This window comes from Aedes aegypti, chromosome 3 (assembly GCF_002204515.2).
Source record: "Aedes aegypti strain LVP_AGWG chromosome 3, AaegL5.0 Primary Assembly, whole genome shotgun sequence".
NCBI lineage: Eukaryota > Metazoa > Arthropoda > Insecta > Diptera > Culicidae > Aedes > Aedes aegypti.
In genome coordinates this window covers 249,284,586-249,302,050 of record NC_035109.1, presented here as the reverse complement: position 1 = coordinate 249,302,050, position 17,465 = coordinate 249,284,586, and the positions used below count along the sequence as shown (strand labels likewise).

At 40.3% G+C, this 17,465-nt stretch overlaps 1 protein-coding gene across 1 annotated transcript in view; it reads left to right on the top strand.

Moving 5' to 3' along the window:
• LOC5568204 (beta-1,4-glucuronyltransferase 1) overlaps positions 1 to 17,465 on the top strand; it is a 125,123-nt gene that overhangs the window by 54,764 nt on the left and 52,894 nt on the right. The window contains exon 3 of the mRNA XM_021851372.1: positions 14,570 to 14,723. Coding sequence (XP_021707064.1) covers positions 14,570 to 14,723 — 154 coding nt within the window. The remainder of the gene's footprint in view (positions 1 to 14,569; positions 14,724 to 17,465) is intronic.

Here is a 17,465-nt window from a genome sequence, read left to right as displayed (position 1 = left end):
AAAAAAATAGTTGAAATTATAAGAGAAATCCATAAAATAGCATATCGGAACCAAAAGTATAACGTTATTTCGTAGTCAATCACACTATAACAAATTTGAGGATTGAAAGGTTGAATATTTTTTTTCAGAAGAATAACATCAAGAAAAGTATACTTCCGAGAGTCTGTTCATGCCACTTACTTCGTAGACATTTTCATTTTCTTTCACCCGTAGGCATATTTCCCTCGATTACCTTATGACATAGATTCCTCTACGGTTTGTTTGCCATATGAATGATGACTAAAGAATTTGTTTGGTGTGGTGCTAATTGCGTGCTCGAAAAGTCTCTGCAATTGAATAAATACTATTTCGAAGCAAATGTTTGTTCATAATTGACTTATTTTGAAAGGACTGCCATCCATATTGATTGCTTAACAATGTGGAGAAACTAATTCTATAGAAATAAATTATGCTTTTATAGACTGGGTTTGCCACCGGAAAAAGCATTTTCATTGAATGCAGTCGAATCAAATGTAGTCTAAGCTTATTTTTGAACTAGTGAATCACAAATTGATTTTTTTTTTCAATATCTATTCAATATCACATTAAAATTTTGAATTATTTAATTCTTCTTCTTCTTTCTGGCGTTACGTCCCAACTGGGACAAAGCCTGTTTCTCAGATTAGTGTTCTTATGTTATTAACTGAGAGCTTTCTTTGCCGATTGACCATTTTTGCATGTGTATATCGTGTGGCAGGTACGAAGATACTCTATGCCCTGGGAATCGAGAAAATTTCCTTTACGAAAAGATCCTTGACCAGCGGGATTCGAACCCACGACCCTCAGCATGGTCATGCTGAATAGCTGCGCGTTTACCGCTACGGCTATCTGGGCCCGGAAACTATGGAAAAATGTACTTTGGATTATTTTCCATTTTTAAAAGTAATTAATTCTTAATTGAACCTTTAGCGAAAAACAATTTGTGGATCTTTTATTCAGCTTAGAAGTTGCCTACGATGCTCCTCCGAGCTTGACCGGAATTTTCATTCAAGATCCGTTCGACACTTTGTATTGCGTTACGTTACTGATTTTGTACACTGTTATATTCGATGGAAATAGAACCCCAACCAAACTTTTTGTAACTTCGTTTCATCGCTCTATAGAAGAAGAAATCGATTCAATTTATGTTTTAATATTCTGTATTAAAATAAGAGCTTGTGATGAACGATACAGCAGCTGTTGCTCAATGTTTCTAATTCAAAACGGTGACACCAGCAGCAGCAACATCCATAAGTTCACCGTCTTGGGCATTATTATGAACTGTCACGGGGTTTCAAGCGAAACCAAGGTTGCTTTTCCTCCCAAAGCAGTGTGAAACAGCTGCGCACGTTCTGCAAAGGAACTCTTTTCACTGTTCCGGCGAAACGGATACAGTACTCTCAGCTGAACAACAAAATCAAATAGTTTAATGCAAAACAAGCGTTTGAAACGGTGCCAAAAAGATGTCCACCTTCTTCATGGGTTTCTTCCAAACGGTTGCAACCTCTGCGCAAGGGTGTCAGTAAGTAAAAGAAAGATACCACCAAGAGGCAATCTTTTGCAGTTTCTTATTGAAATGTTGGGAACTGAGTTATATTTTTTGCTTTTTTTTGGAGAATGAATACTGTATGTATGAACACTTTATTGGGTGCCTGGGTATTGTGCTCATACACTTTAGGCTGTGAACCGTTTCGCCAGTTCGTTTAACTTTTAGTTAAAATTTGACAGCTCGATAGTTATTTCCCCTCCGGTTAGAAATAACCCTGCACTGGAGCATGGTTAAACTTGACAGTTCGAAAGTTATTTTCTGCTCCCGTGAATTTGAGAATAACTAACCATCTGTCAACTTTGTTCTGAAATAAGTACTCAACTGTCAAAGCTCAAATGGGTCGACCGCGATGTTCAATTTAACCATTTGAGGGGAAAATAACTATCGAGCTGTCAAATTTTAACTAAAAGTTAAACGAACTAGCGAAACGGTTCATAGCCTTAATAATACATAAGAAAAGCTTAATTCCGGATCCTGTCTGTGTCCATTAAACTATAAAAAAGGGAGCATTTCTAATATTGCAACATGTTCGTAACATATTATTTTAGAAAGTTATAATACTTCCAAATAAAAACAACATTTTCAATGGAATATTACTTCGTAAAACTCACTTCTGTCATTTAAGCAGAATTAAAATCAGGTAGGATTATTCTCTTCTTGTTTCTGGCGTACCGTCTAAACTGGGACATAGCACACTTCTTAGGTTAGTGCCCTTATGACCACATAGGCAGTTATTAACTAAGGGACCATCCATAAACTACTTGGTCATTTTTTGTGGATTTCTAGACTTCCTCTTCTCTCGTGATCTTTTGCCCATACAAAATTTTAGAAATTTGTATGGACTAAGGCCAAACGCCGCACATTGAGGCAGATCGCTGTTTTCGACAGCCAAAAGCTCTAGAAGTCTGCATATGTATCCTAGATGTAAGGTGTCTTCAACAAAGTATTTTGGAATAATTTGTACTAGATCTAGATCAGTTTTATCTTTTGATAGGAGCGCACTAGAAAATGCTTTCTTTTGCAAAGTTGTTCATAAAGGCATTTTTGACATTTCTTCCTAAAACACTGTATTACATTTTACTAAAAACAGCCCAAACATTTATTTTGACCATGTATTCGTACAAAAAGTTGTTAAAAATATTTGATCATCGTATTTTTAAAGTTTTACAATAACATAATAAATTGACATAATTTACTGGCAAAATTTTCAGATTTTGTAATACTTTTGGTAAACAGAGTCCAAGTCCGGTGTTTTACTAAATCTTGGACAACTAATTAAGCGGCAGCTAGTTTTTTTGTCTACGACTACTCAAGAACATTGGCTATTTTATTTATTTACTTGGTTTGGTCTTACATCAACTAGTTTGATAAAACCTCGTTAACGATGTTACGCCAATTTACTCGGTCCATGGCTGTGTCCCTCCAACTTCGATTTTGGCACACGCTCTCCAGATCTTGTTGCACCTGATCAAGCCACCTCGCTCGCTGTGCTTCCCGCCTTCTTGTACCAAATGGATTCGACGCGTACACCCATTTTGTAGGGTTGTTGTTCGGTAGTCTTGCAACATGACCTACCCAACGCACCTTTTCGGCTTTCGCCATCTTCTGGATACTGGGTTCACCGTAGAGCCTAGCAAGCTCGTGGTTCATTCTCCGCCATCACACACCGTTCTAATGCACCCTTCGATCGAACACTCCATTTGCTTGCAGGTCCATGGTCCATGCTTCATGTCCATGGAGGACCACCGGGGTGCGGGATGAATCTTTCACGATCGCTGCTTCTTCTGGAGCTCATACTGATGATGCGTCTCCGTATTTCACGACTACCGTTGTAATAAGCCGTTAACAAGGATCCGAGGTAGACGAACTCATCAACCGCCTCAAAAGTATTCCCGTCTATCTCAACACTGCTTCCTAGGCGAGCTCTGTCGCCCTCGGTTCCGCCTATCAACATGCATGGAGCCGTATCCCATTTTTGGCACTTTTGATTCACTTCGGCAGTGGGGTTTTTTGAAAGCTACAGAGCTCATATTTGGCCACAACATGCATCATATTAAAGTGCATCTCATTGCAAAGTTTCAGTTAATTCGGCCGACAAAAACCCCCCATGCCAAAGTGAATCATGGAAGTGCCCAAGTAGCTTTGCACACTACTTTGTTTTTGACACATTCACCAACAAAATAACTTTCGTCGCTTCACGTTTCAGTCGGGGGTACACCGTTCCAAATGTTCTGCCGACAATATCCATAGCATCCGCGAAGCAAACAAATTGGCTGAATCTTGTCAAAATCGTACCTCGGTTATTGGACCCAACTATCCGTATGACACCCTCTAGCGCAAAATTGAACGGCCGGCACGAAATTCCATAGCCCTGTCGAAATCCCCGGCGAGATTCAAGCGAACTGCACACCGTCCATCGTTGCTCTTATTAGTCTTGTGAGCTTTCCAGGAAAGCTGTACTCACCCAAGATTTTGCATAGCTTTTCGGCGTCGACGCTATCAGAAGCCACTTTAAAATCGATGAAGAGGTGGTGCGTTGGTACTGGGCATTCACGGCATTTCTGGAGGGTTTGCCGTACAGTGAAGATTTGGTGTAGTGGCCATATAGCTTGGTTACTTCATTCAATCTCATTTGTTATTGGTGATAGACGACGGAAAATAATCTGGGATAGCACTTTGCAAGCGGCATTCAGGATAGTAATCACACGATAGTTTGCACATTTGAGTTTGTTGTCCTTCTTGTAGATGGAGCATATGACCCCTTGCTTCCATTCCTCCGTTAGCTGTTCCTTTTCCCAGATTCTGACAATCAGCCGGTGCAGACAATCGGCCAGCCTCTCTGGCCCCATTTTGATGAGTTCAGCTCCAACAGCATCCTTACCAGCTATCTTGTTGTTCTTGAGCTGGTTGATGGCATCCTTAACTTCCCTCAATGTGGGAACAGGTTGGTTTCCTTCATCCGCCGTGCTGACGTAGTCACTTCCTCCACGGTTGTGACTCTCTGCGCTTGTGTTCTCCTTGCCATTCAGGTGTTCATCGTAGCGATCCTTCCACCTTTCAATCACCTCACGTCCGTCCGTCAAGATGCTCCCATCCTGATTCTTGCACATTTCGGCTCGCGACCTGAAGTCTTTTCGAGATGCATTAAGCCTCCCGTAAAACTTTCGCGTTTCTTGTGAACGATGCAGCTGCACGCTATGTCTGAACCAGACGATTATAAAAATCGAATGTACATCGGATTTTTTCTCGCTGTAGATCAGAATTTGGTCTATTTTTTCATAATCGGAAGGTTTTGAAATATTCTATCGGTGAAATTTTTTCCATACATTTTGTATGGGCGGAAATGCGTTGAAAACTTGATTTTCATGGAATTTAGTATGAAAAATGGCCAAAAAGTGGAAAAAATCAAAATTTCACCGATGGAATATTTTAAAACTTCCCGATTATGAAAATATAACCCAAATACTAAACTCTAGCGAGAAAAAATCCGATGTACATTCGATTTTTATAATCGTCTGGTTCAGACATAGCGTGAGCTGTTCCATTTCTTTACATTCCAATTCTTCCAGGCGGCGCTTTTTTTTTCCCGGAATGGGTGGGATTGTTGCTTTCGTTTCCTTTTATATCGCTCCACGTTTTGTGGCGTTCCTTGCTGCAGCATTGCAGCCTTCTCCTCTAAAACCTGCCATCACCCGATCACGCGCCTTTGCATATCACCCATCACTATTAAAGCTGTTCCCAGCGACAACACGCAGCTCTGGTAGATGGTATGGTTACCTCTAAACGTTCGCACCATCGAACCTGTTCAGCACACCTCCTGCAGCGCTACGATACCGATACCACGGATCTTAAGCACATCAGAACATTGGCTTCATTGTCGCGAAGAAAGATTAATGGGTAAAAAGAGGTTAAAAGATAAAAATATTATAAAATAGTTATATTTAATTAGTATGCCATGCATTTATATTATCCAAATAAAAAAAAACAAATTAAGTGTTGATCGATTGTTTTCAAGATATTAACACTAAATTATTACTTATGTTTTAAGAACCATTTGAAACGAAATTGTATCTATACCCTTCAAGTTTTATTAAGGGAATAGTGTTGTGTTTAGCAAAAATTGTATTGTACGATGCAAATAAATGAAAAACATTTGAATTTGTAGAAGTTCATACATTTATTCTATATCTGATTATTCTTATGATTCAAAAGCAAATTTGACAATAAATTTCTCATTTAAAATCTTATATTTAAAAAACTTTTCTTTCTGAAACTAAAATTGTTTAAGAAAATAAGCTCTTCATGGCACCACTTTTCTTCCTTCGCGACAATGAATAGTTTTAGGCATATTTTTTTAAAATTAATTAACTCATTACGTGTGATAAAGATGGATAAATTATTGTGAAGTTGTGTGTGTGTGTGTATGTGTGTGTGTGCGTGTGTGTGTGTGTGTTTACAATCTACCGCCCACTGACCGGCAGTGCTTTTATGGAAAAAAATTGTGTGCACCTATTTATCGAGACACTTAGATGTCTATATAGATGCAGACAACTTTAGCCCTAGAGATGGAAGTTGATAGCTCTACTGCAATTCCAACAACCCATTTCAAGAATGGCTGAGGTCGTTTTCATCACAGCAAGCCCCGCATGAAAGCACCCAGATATCAATTGGATATCTGAAATGATTTCGCACTTCTCGAATCAAAAATTAGATTTTCGACCCTGGCACGTATTTAGTGGTTACGAATGGTGAACGATCTCACCAGTTTATTGTTCTTTCCATTGCTGCTTTATGGAAACCGCTCATATGCTCATCCCCGCAGGAATCAACTCCGTTACCATAAAACATCTTTAAGCATTTGTTTTCACATCACAAGTAACTTTCTTCACATTGTTTTCCTGGTGGCATAGCACCATCAGTCGATTCAATTTTTCACCGGCCCAACTTTTAAATGACGCGTAATTGAAATAATTTTCTGCTGAATGAACACATTCTTCTCACAATTTGATACTTTTCTTCTAAATAGCTTCTGGTGGCAGAGCACCACTCTTCGTTTTGATATTTTCACCGGCCAAATCAGAAGAGGAATCGAGCTAAAACGTGGCAGCAAATACAAAACACGTCAACACGCGCGCACAGCCTGCTGCGATCCCGGATAAATTATGGGTGAAGTTATGAAACAAAAACCTCGTGCTCGGCTGGGATTCGAACCCAGGACTTTTGTATGCTAGACGAGCGCTTTACCAATTAAGCTACCGAGCAAAGATGGTAGAAAGGAAAAAGATGAACGACTCTTTATATTGCCCAGCGACACGCTATTCAAGTAACACTGCTGCCATCTGTTGAGTGAAAAGCGAGTAAACATTATTTTAGCTACATTCAAATCATCGTGCAATTAAAAAAACGAGAGGAGAAATCAAATTAAACACACTTAAAATAAGTCACATAGAAATGAGAACGACTTACACAAAATCAGGCCCTTATGAACCAACACAAAATTAGTGTTATTTTTACACATGCTAAAATAATTGCTCCTGTGCTGATTTTCTCTTTTTATCCTCGCATCTTATGGCATTCAGAGCTGATTGACAATATCGAACAACCCCGTGTCAGCTTTGTAACTTTTTTTGAGCGTGAATGTCATAAACAAACACTTAATCATCTGGTGGACACTAGAAGAACGTTACGTATTAGTTTGCTTTTGACTCGCTAGAGTGGCGCTTTTCATGTCGCCTTAAAAAGACGAGAGTCGGTTATCTTTTCCCTTCTAACCATCTCTGTACCGAGCCACTTGGTGACTCAATAACTAAGATGGTTACAAGTTTCGAATTCAAATCCTCACAGATCACGCGGACCCTTTTCATAACTGAAAAATATTTTGTACGTGGCATTACAAGTTCAGATTTTCCTGATTCAAAATAATATTAGAGATAGAAATGAAGTTCACTAGTTTTTCCTGATAACGGAGCAGTTTTCATTCCAATATTAAATACACATATGTTTATTTCTCGATCTTTCCATATCATCAAAGGGGCGATGTACTGGTTAGCCCGAATAAAGATTTGTTGTAGGAGATGATGCGCTTATAACGTGAATTTTGGAATAATCACTATGTTCCGTTTTATCAACACGATCGGAAATTTTCAGTTGACAAACACGGAATAGTTTCTTAGAAACATTTTTTTACAAACTTTAAAAGAAAATTGCAGTTTTGTCCAGATAATACACATTCTCATCATATAAATGCACAGTATTGATGTTTAGGAGCTATGAGGAACGAAAAATCAACAGGAATACATCGAGATTCGAAGATATCGAGATAAGGAGGATATTGAGATGTGAAAGAGGGAAACTGTATGCTGAATGAAGAGACCTAAGAAATCATCGACATAGGAAAAGATAACGAGACATAGAACATCGAGATGTGAAGAGTCGACTGTATATAAAGGTTCATCAAAAAACAAAAAAGTACAAACTCTTGAACAAGCATCACTAAATTAGAACTTTTTGGTTAGTAACTCTTTTGTATTTTTTTTTAATATGCGTATGGCTGTTGGTATAAGACTCCTAATTAACTTTTGATTCTCCATGTGGAGAAGGGGTTCATGTCTGTTCAAATTTCAATATTTTAGCAAATGTGGGATGGCAACGGGCGTGACATGGGAACGTCCAGTATCAACAGTTTCTCAAATTGTCAGTCATTTAAGCCCTTTTCCCTCTTCCTCGATGCAAACATATTATATGGAGATTCCAAAATGTTCTGTAGATTGCTTAGTTTTGCTGGACTTCTTTCCCTTCCCCTTGGAACAGGATCTAATCAATGGATGTTTGCTATAATTTGTGCAAAGCTATCGAGTTTAAGAGATATAAAATAATGTCCAAAATATGAAGGGGTCGACAGTCTTATCAAAAATAAAATAAACTCGATCATGTCTCTTGCCGTTGCCCAAACATTCTTGAGTTACTTGACAAGTGCATTCCTTATAAAAAAGAACTGAACATACATGAATGTGATCGTCCATTAATCACGTAAGGGGTTATGAGGCGAGGGAGGTTTTAAAAATCTTATACTTACTTACTCATTTGGCTTTACATCAATTATCTTGATAAAGCCTCGCCAACAATATTTCGCCAATTCACTCGGTTCATGGCCGCTTCTCTCCATCCTCGACTGTGACCCACGTTCTCCAGGTCCTGGTGCACCTGGTCAATCCACCTAGCTCGCTGCGCCCCACGCTTTCTTGTTCCGACCGGATTCGTAGCGAACATCATCTTAAGAGGGTTGTTGTCCGGCATTCTCGCAACATGCCCTGCCCAGCGTATCCTTCCAGCTTTAGCTACCTTCACGATACTGGGTTCGCCGTAGAGTTGAGCGAGCTCGTGGTTCATCCTTCGCCGCCACACGCCATTCTCCTGTACGCCGCCGAAGATCGTCCTTAGCACTCGGCGTTCGAAAACCCCAAGAGCTTGCAAGTTCTCCTCGAGCATAGTCCACGCCTCATGCCCGTAGAGGACCACCGGTCTTATGAGCGTTTTGTACATCGTACATTTGGTGCGGGGGTGAATCTTTCTTGACCGCAGTTTCTTCTGGAGCCCATAGTAGGCACGACTTCCGCTGATGATGCGCCTTCGTATTTCCCGACTAACATTGTTGTCAGCCGTCATCAAAGATCCGAGGTAGACGAACTCGTCCACCACCTCGAAGGTATCTCCGTCTATCGTAACACTGCTTCCTAGGCGGGTCCTGTCGCGCTCAGTTCCGCCAACCAGCACGTACTTTGTTTTCGACGCATTCACCATTAGCTCGACTCTTGTTGCTTCGCGTTTTAGGCGGGTGAACAAATCTGCCACCGTTTCAAATTTACTCCCAATAATATCCATGTCGTCCGCGAAGCAAACAAATAGTCCGGATCTCGTGAAAATCGTGCCTCGACTGTTAAGTACGGCTCTCCGCATAACACCTTCAAGCGCAATATTGAACAACAGGCACGAAAGTCCATCGCCCTGTCGTAGTGCCCGCCGAGACTCGAACGAACTGGAGTGTTCGCCCGAGATCTTCACGCAGTTTTGCACACCGTTCATCGTTGCTCTGATCAATCTTGTGAGCTTCCCGGGAAAGCTGTTCTCATCCATGATTTACCATAGCTCTACGCGGTCGATACTATCGTATGCCGCCTTGAAATCGATGAACGAATGGTGTGTAGGGACCTGGTACTCACGGCATTTCTGAAGGATTTGCCACACAGAAAAGATCTGGTCCGTTGTCGAGCGGCCGTCGATGAAACCTGCTTGATAACTTCCCTCGAACTCATTTGCTATAGGTGATAGACGACGGAAGAGAATCTGGGATAGTACTTTGTAGGCGGCGTTTAAGATGGTGATTGCACGATAATTTTCACACTCCAGTTTGTCGCCCTTTTTGTAGATAGGGCATATAACGCCTTGCTTCCACTCCTCCGGTAGTTGTTCCGTTTCCCAGATTCTGACTATCAGCCGATGCAGACAAGCGGCCAACCTGTCCGGGCCCATGTTTATGAGTTCGGCTCCGATACCATCCTTGCCAGCGGCCTTGTTGTTCTTGAGCTGTTGAATGGCATCCTTAACTTCCCACATCGTGGGAGCTGGTTGATTTCCGCTGTCCGCTGTGCTGACGTAGCCATCGCCTTCGTTGTCCTGACCTTCTGCACCTGTGTTCTCTGCGCCATTCAAGTGTTCATCGTAGTGCTGCTTCCACCTTTCGATCACCTCGCGTCCGTCCGTCAAAATGCTCCCATCCTTATCCCGCACATCTCAGCTCGCGGCACGAAGCCTTTGCGGGATGTGTTGAGCTTCTGATAGAACTTCCGCGTTTCTTGAGAATGGTACAGCAACTCCATCTCTCGGCATTCCACCTCTTCCAGGCGGCCTTTTTTTCCCGGAATAGGCGGGTTTGCTGTTTCCGCTTCAGTCTGTATCGTTCCACGTTTTGCCGCGTACCATACTGCAGCATTGCAGCCCGCGCTGCATTCTTCTCCTCCAAAACCTCCTGGCACTCCTCGTCGAACCAATCATTTCTTGAGCTCCGTTCCATATATCCGACAATGCTTTCGGCAGCGTCGTTAATGGCTGCTTTGACTGTCCTCCAGCAGTCCTCAAGAGGGTCTCTATCAAGCTCGCCCTCATCCGGCAACGCTGCCTCAATATGCTGCGCGTACGCATTGGCGACATCCGGTTGTTTCAGCCGCTCGAGATTGTACCGGGGCGGGCGTCGGTACCGTACATCATTGATGACGGATAGTTTTGGGCGCAGTTTCACCATCACCAGGTAGTGGTCGGAGTCATTGTTAGCGCTACGATAGGTTCTGACGTCGGTTATGTCGGAGAAGTGCCGTCCATCGATCAAAACGTGGTCGATTTGCGATTCTGTCTGCTGAGGTGATCTCCAGGTGTACCGATACGGGAGGCTGTGCTGGAAATAGGTGCTACGAATGGCCATATTCTTGGAGGCAGCAAAATCTATCAGTCGTAGGCCGTTCTCGTTCGTCAGCCGGTGGGCGCTGAACTTTCCAATAGTCGGTCTGAACTCGTCCTCCTGGCCAACCTGAGCGTTTAAGTCTCCTATGATGATCTTGACGTCGTGGCTTGAGCAGCGGTCGTACTCGCGTTCGAGCTGCGCGTAAAATGCGTCCTAGTCATCATCAGTGCTTCCGGAGTGTGGGCTATGCACGTTGATTATGCTGAAGTTAAAGAATCGGCCTTTGATTCTTAACTTGTACATTCTCTCATGGATCGGCCACCGCCCGATCACGCGCCTTTGCATATCACCCATCACTATGAAAGTTGTTCCCAGCTCGCGTGTGCTGCCGCAGCTTTGGTAGATGGTATGATTACCTCTAAACGTTCGCACCAATGCTCCTGTCCTGCACACCTCCTGCAGCGCTACGATGTCGAAACCGCGGGTCTTCAGTACATCGGAGCGTATGCGAGTACTTCCAATGAAGTTGAGAGATTTGCAGTTCCACGTACCGAGTTTCCAATCGCTAGTCCTTTTGAGAAATCTTATGTGCCATACGAATTATTTTTCATTTTCATACAAAAAATCATACCATAGGGGATGATGCCACGTAAAATAAGAAACAGGAGAGGTCTCTGCAACTCTCTTTAAGTACGTATTCAACTAATCACAATTTCCAGATGTTGCTAGGACGTGGCCAGAGAAACTCTCTATTGTTGAAGGTTGGGTCAATCTTGTCCAACAGGCCATGCTATGGTAGAAAACTCCAATTCATTAGTGGATTAGAAGGTGTCAAACCGTATTGAATTGTATATTGCTTGACACCTACCATGTATCGTAGGTGCTCAACACTATCATAATGTCGAAAATTCAACTCTGAGGCTATTGAAACGCATATAAATTGTTTCAAAATAAGTATTTATTTTAAATTCTAAACATTTGAAAATTAAAAAAAAAAAAACGATGTTTGTACGTTGATAAAAACGCAATACAAGTTGGACACGATAATCCAGAGTATCGATAATTATTTCACTCCGGATAATCGAATCCTTCAGATAATGAAGTCACTAAAAGAAAAATTAAAATCTGCGATAAAAGAACTTAAATATTATCCTTTTTAGTTGTTATTTTTTATATCATGCAGTGGCGTAGCCAGAAATGATTTCTGGAAACATTAGGGATCTTTAGAAGGAAAATACATTTTTGACTGGCATATACAAAAAAAACCTTTTTCGAACTCCCCTTTTCATATCTACGTCCAAAACAGCTAAATCATTCATATTGTTTACTGCAATACTAAATTATCGCAAAATTATGCATTAGAACTGAAAAAAAAAGAATATCAAAAAATATATTCCGAATAATCGAGTCCAAAATTCCGAATAATCAAGTCACCGGATAATTGAGTCTTCGGATAATCGAGTCCGACCTGTATTTTGTTGACAAAAGCGGGACGTGATAAAAACGGAATATATCTGTAGTTCGTGCCGAAAGGGATCGGTACAAAACTAAATTATCAATTTTTAGATTATGTTTTACTCGAAACGCTTAAAATCCCTTAGAAAAGTACCCATAAATCATCATAAAAATCAAAACCGTAAAAAAAGAGAATCTGCCAAAGCGAAAATCTTCATTCTAAGTTTACTCAACGGGAAAAAAGAACTGGTGGACAAGGCAGGCCAAGGATAACGACCCATCTCGAATCACACTTGGATGAATTGAAAGGAAACAGCCAAATAAGACATCCTTTCGTCCCGCAGCACCCGTTTGCCATTCACTGGAGTGAAAAACAATGCACCACTAAAAATCTTGCCTGAAAAACTGCGACAGGAAAAAGCATTCTCCCATAAAGTCTGCAATTTTATGGCAGGCCTCATTGTTCGGTTTCTGGTGTGGTCTGCGTTGCTTCGTCGATGTTGGCCATGTTGGCCCGCTCTGAGCCGGGTTGTGTCGTTTGCTTGACAGGATCGCTGGAAATTCCATTGACTGCGAATGCTGTGAAATCGGGTAATCATTTAAAGGCTCTTTTATCTTTCTTTTCATGGTATTTTACGACTTTTTTCTTGCTAATATTCATCGATAACTGAGCTGTAACCAAACAATGTATACAGTGAATCTCATTCTAGTTTGTATAGTTCACGTGCCATGCACGAGAAAAACGGGGGAGCCTCTATAGCCTCGTATATATACGATGATGTAGTAGTTGATAATGAAATGGGCTTTTTCACGAAACGTTACAAATCAGCTGATTTTGAAGCACTTTGACAGTTGATGATAATCCCGTGTTTGCCCGGTACTCCACCTGTGATCAAATGCATAGACGGACCTGTCACATGAAAAGGCCTACAACATTTTGGATGATTAAGATATTATAATACGAAGCCAATCCTCGAAGTTTTAAGAGCAGTAGTCTAGAGAACCAAACAGCATCCTGAGCAACCAATACATCACATTTTCAACGTGAATGGTTATAAGGTTATCTAGATCTGTGAACTTGTAAATTAGATGTTTGGGTTCGCTTTTTAACCACCTTAAGGATATACACTGCCAAAAAATCATGTGACTCTAAGTCTTCTGTATGCACATAAAAAAGCAAGCTGGATGACGTAAATTTGTGTCGAATTTTAAATACATAGGTCAGTGTTGTTTAATACACCTTTGAGGACACGTTATTGTGTCGTTCCATCACTTACATCATGCGGCATTCAGTCATAACGTGACTTACGTTTTTCTTTCTTATAAGCAGGCGAAATAAGGGGCCCAGATAGCCGTAGCGGTAAACGCGCAGCTATTCAGCAAGGCCAAGCTGAGGGTCGTGAGTTCGAATCCCACCGGTCGAGGATCTTTTCGGGTTGGAAATTTTCTCGACTTCACAAGGCATAGAGTATCTTTGTACCTGCCACACGATATACACATGCAAAAATGGTTATTGGCATAGCAAGCTCTCAGTTAATAACTGCGGAAGTGCTCATAAGAACACTAATCTGAGAAGCAGGCTCTGTCCCAGTGGGGACGTAACGCCAGAAAGAAGAATAAGAAGCAGGCGAAATCAACTCATCTGTAAAATTTCTGAACTGCTACGGCAAATGAAATGTTTAGGATGATAGTTTTGTCTAACACAAAATACTTAGATATAAGAAATGAATGTAATGTTTGGAATAATACTAATGAAAAATAAATAATAAATGAAAAAAGCGAGACTTACGTCCACACTATTCAAATTATTTATCTTATTTTAATTATTTTATCTTACTACTTGGAATAGCGAACATCCAAGAACATACACACATGCTTGCTCTATTCAATATTAAAACTTTCAATTTCTCTTTTTAGTATTCAAACTTCTGTCGGCATAAATAAGCTTGAGTACAATGCGCACTGGTTCAACATTTAGATACGTTTCTATGCGAAGGGTTTAGAATGAAATAGGCCAAAGCAGCTGAAATACTGAAATTTCCAAAAATATTGAGAATTTAACAATAGCAAATTCTTTCCATATTGTTTTCCAGATGGCAAGCAGACGTTTCGGACAGCGAAGTAACACATGTTTCGCACAATGTGACCAACTTCGAGTTCCTCTACGAGCCATTCTACGTAGCCCCGGATACGGTACCTCCTCACGATGAGCGGTTCCTCGGCTATGGATACACAAGAAACACCCAGGTAAGTTGCATTATGCGATTCACTGCCCCGTTGAATCCCTCCAGCGCGCCGTGTCGTTTGTTCTTGATTTGATGCGCCATGACCGCACTATGGGCCCGAAGTTAAAATTTCGCAACAAAATTCCAAGTACTTTCATAATGAACATAAATCAACCTAAGCAATCGTAAAACCTTACATATCAGATATGTAATGAAGGTTTTCCGTTTATACAATATTCAACTCCAGAACGAGCAATAAAATTCTTTAATAAATGGAATAAAATCTTCAGTATACAATCACTTCCTTATACATCGAATACTTGATATTAAAGAGACCATCGAGTTAGGGAGGTATCGAGGTACAGAACACAAACCAGTACAATTGTGATCTAACTTTTACTATGGTTAACTAACACGGTACCGAAATACGAAATATCGAGTAAAGACGAGTTGAAAATTCATTTATTAGGATGGTACACAAATTATGTCTCGCTAATTTGGGACTATTTCGACCCCTGTCATGTTTTTGTGACTTATTTGTTTACGGCTTGTCACGCTGTGTCTGACACCCTCCTTCGCCCCTTGGTGCGTGACATAATTTGTGCATAGCCCCTTATAGAGAATTTCCATCGCAAAATTCCTATATCTGGCCCATAGTGGACCGCCAGGCCGAGGAGGTTCATCAGTTAGTCTTGCGTCAGTTGAGTGATAAAAACTTTCTTCGTTTCACATTCCCAGCGCGATGGGCCGATCTCTGGTCGGAGCCATCATGCCGGTCACTCATCACATTATGACAACTCATTTCATTGGACGTGTCCTGCCGTCCTCATCTCGTTTTTCCCAAAAGTACATAAAAACCGGCAAAATGACAGGGTGTGAAACGAAGTGCTGCAAAAAATTTGCATACTAATGAAAATTATTAGCTGCCTCCAGCTTACGGTTGGCGACACTCGTCGGTTTGACCGGGACTGCAGGCAACTTTCCGACGACTATGACGATGACGACGATGGATGGTTTCTACCCGTGAGCGTGAAAGTCATAAAAAAGGTTTATATTTGTAAGCCTCGTGCATTGCATATCACCGGGGGACCGTCTGTTTCTCAGAATTCAGGGGTTGTATTTTATGGCAAAAAGTCGTCCTTTATCTCATTAAGTAGCTGAGTTGATTCGGAGGGATGAATTTGTTGCCTCCAAGGGTAAATATTAAAAAATGGAATATTTTGACGCAAGTATGCATTATTCAACATTGCCCAAACTTGAGCTCTTAGATGAAAGATGTAGGTATATTGATGTGCATATAGTTTATAGGTACATACTTATGTACATTCATTAGTGAGAGTTTTTATATAATTTCATAATAATTTTTGAGAAAAGAACTTTTTAAATTAATTTGATCTATTGCTATGAATGACTCTTGTATCACACGAACCATTTGAAGCAATGGTTTGAAATTGTTTGAATACTTACTGCTCCAAAATAATTAAACAACTACCTAACGTAAATCTAAACATTACATGTACTTTGCAATTGGCTTAAGGTGAAGATGAATCGAAACCAAACCTCAAATTTCCAAGAATACAAATCTGGAGATCCAAACACCCGTTTGAACTGAAAACATAATCGGTTGGTCACCACCAGCTAGTTCCAAAATAGAAGGGATGAACCTTTCGTATATCTGAAATGTATTATTTTTATTACTATTTAAAATGTCTGAAAAGTTGTTACTTCGTGATGCTGTCTTATGTGGGGAGAAAAATACGAGATTTTCCGAATTTTACCATTTATTCAAATGTTCTCAAACAAATCCAAATGAAATTTCAAACAAACTTTTATGTAAAACATCATTTATATAATGTACTCGAACTCAACATGGCGAAAGATTTTGATAAAAACATATTTTACTAGTTATTTTTCAACAAAAACAAAAAGTAGGGTCTGTGCTGACCAGATAAGAATAGATTTTCTAAAATCAAAATTTTCTATGTAAACGATAATTAAATCAAACAAATTTAGCACAGATGTTGGTTAAAATAGCGTATAGAAAAATATGAAAATATTTGATTGTTTGGAAAACTACTATGATATTCATTATCAAAGCCATGCCCATAGTTTCTGGGACACCCTATACGTGAATGTGGTCTTCAGAAAAGATGTAGAGGAAGCAATGATACACATTTTTGCCGAAAATTGCAAGTTTGTAGTTCTTGTGATTTCGAAGTTATAAGCAAATTTAAGTAAAAAAACTATAAAATCTTTAGATGCCAATACTCATGGAGTTGGTTCGATAATTTTTTTTAGCGGCATTAGAAAGACCATACAATACGCAACTTTTGCTGCAAAAACTGTGAGAACGCCATTTTTGTAAATTGAAAAAAAATAACTTAAAAAATTGAAATTCCCTGTCACGCACAATATTTTAAACATATCGGCAAGCTGCCCTCAGCAAAGTTATAGGTTTTAACTAATTCTACAACTTTCCCATACACCACTTTTTGAAGTAAAATGTTGAGCTCTGAAGACATCAAACGTTTAAAATCGACGAGAGAAATCCAAACTACTTACACCCAAATATTCCAGAGAAAATACCCAGTAGATCTGCACCCTACCTACAATACCATTGCACAGGATTTTCGTTTCGCTTTGCGTGCGTTCTGCTGGGCAGCTCAAGTTCTTTTTTTTTCACGTCGACGGAGTGGATTTCGTTTCGGGTTGGTGATCTGTTGATTATGATATAACATAACAGAACATTCGAAATTTTGCGCGA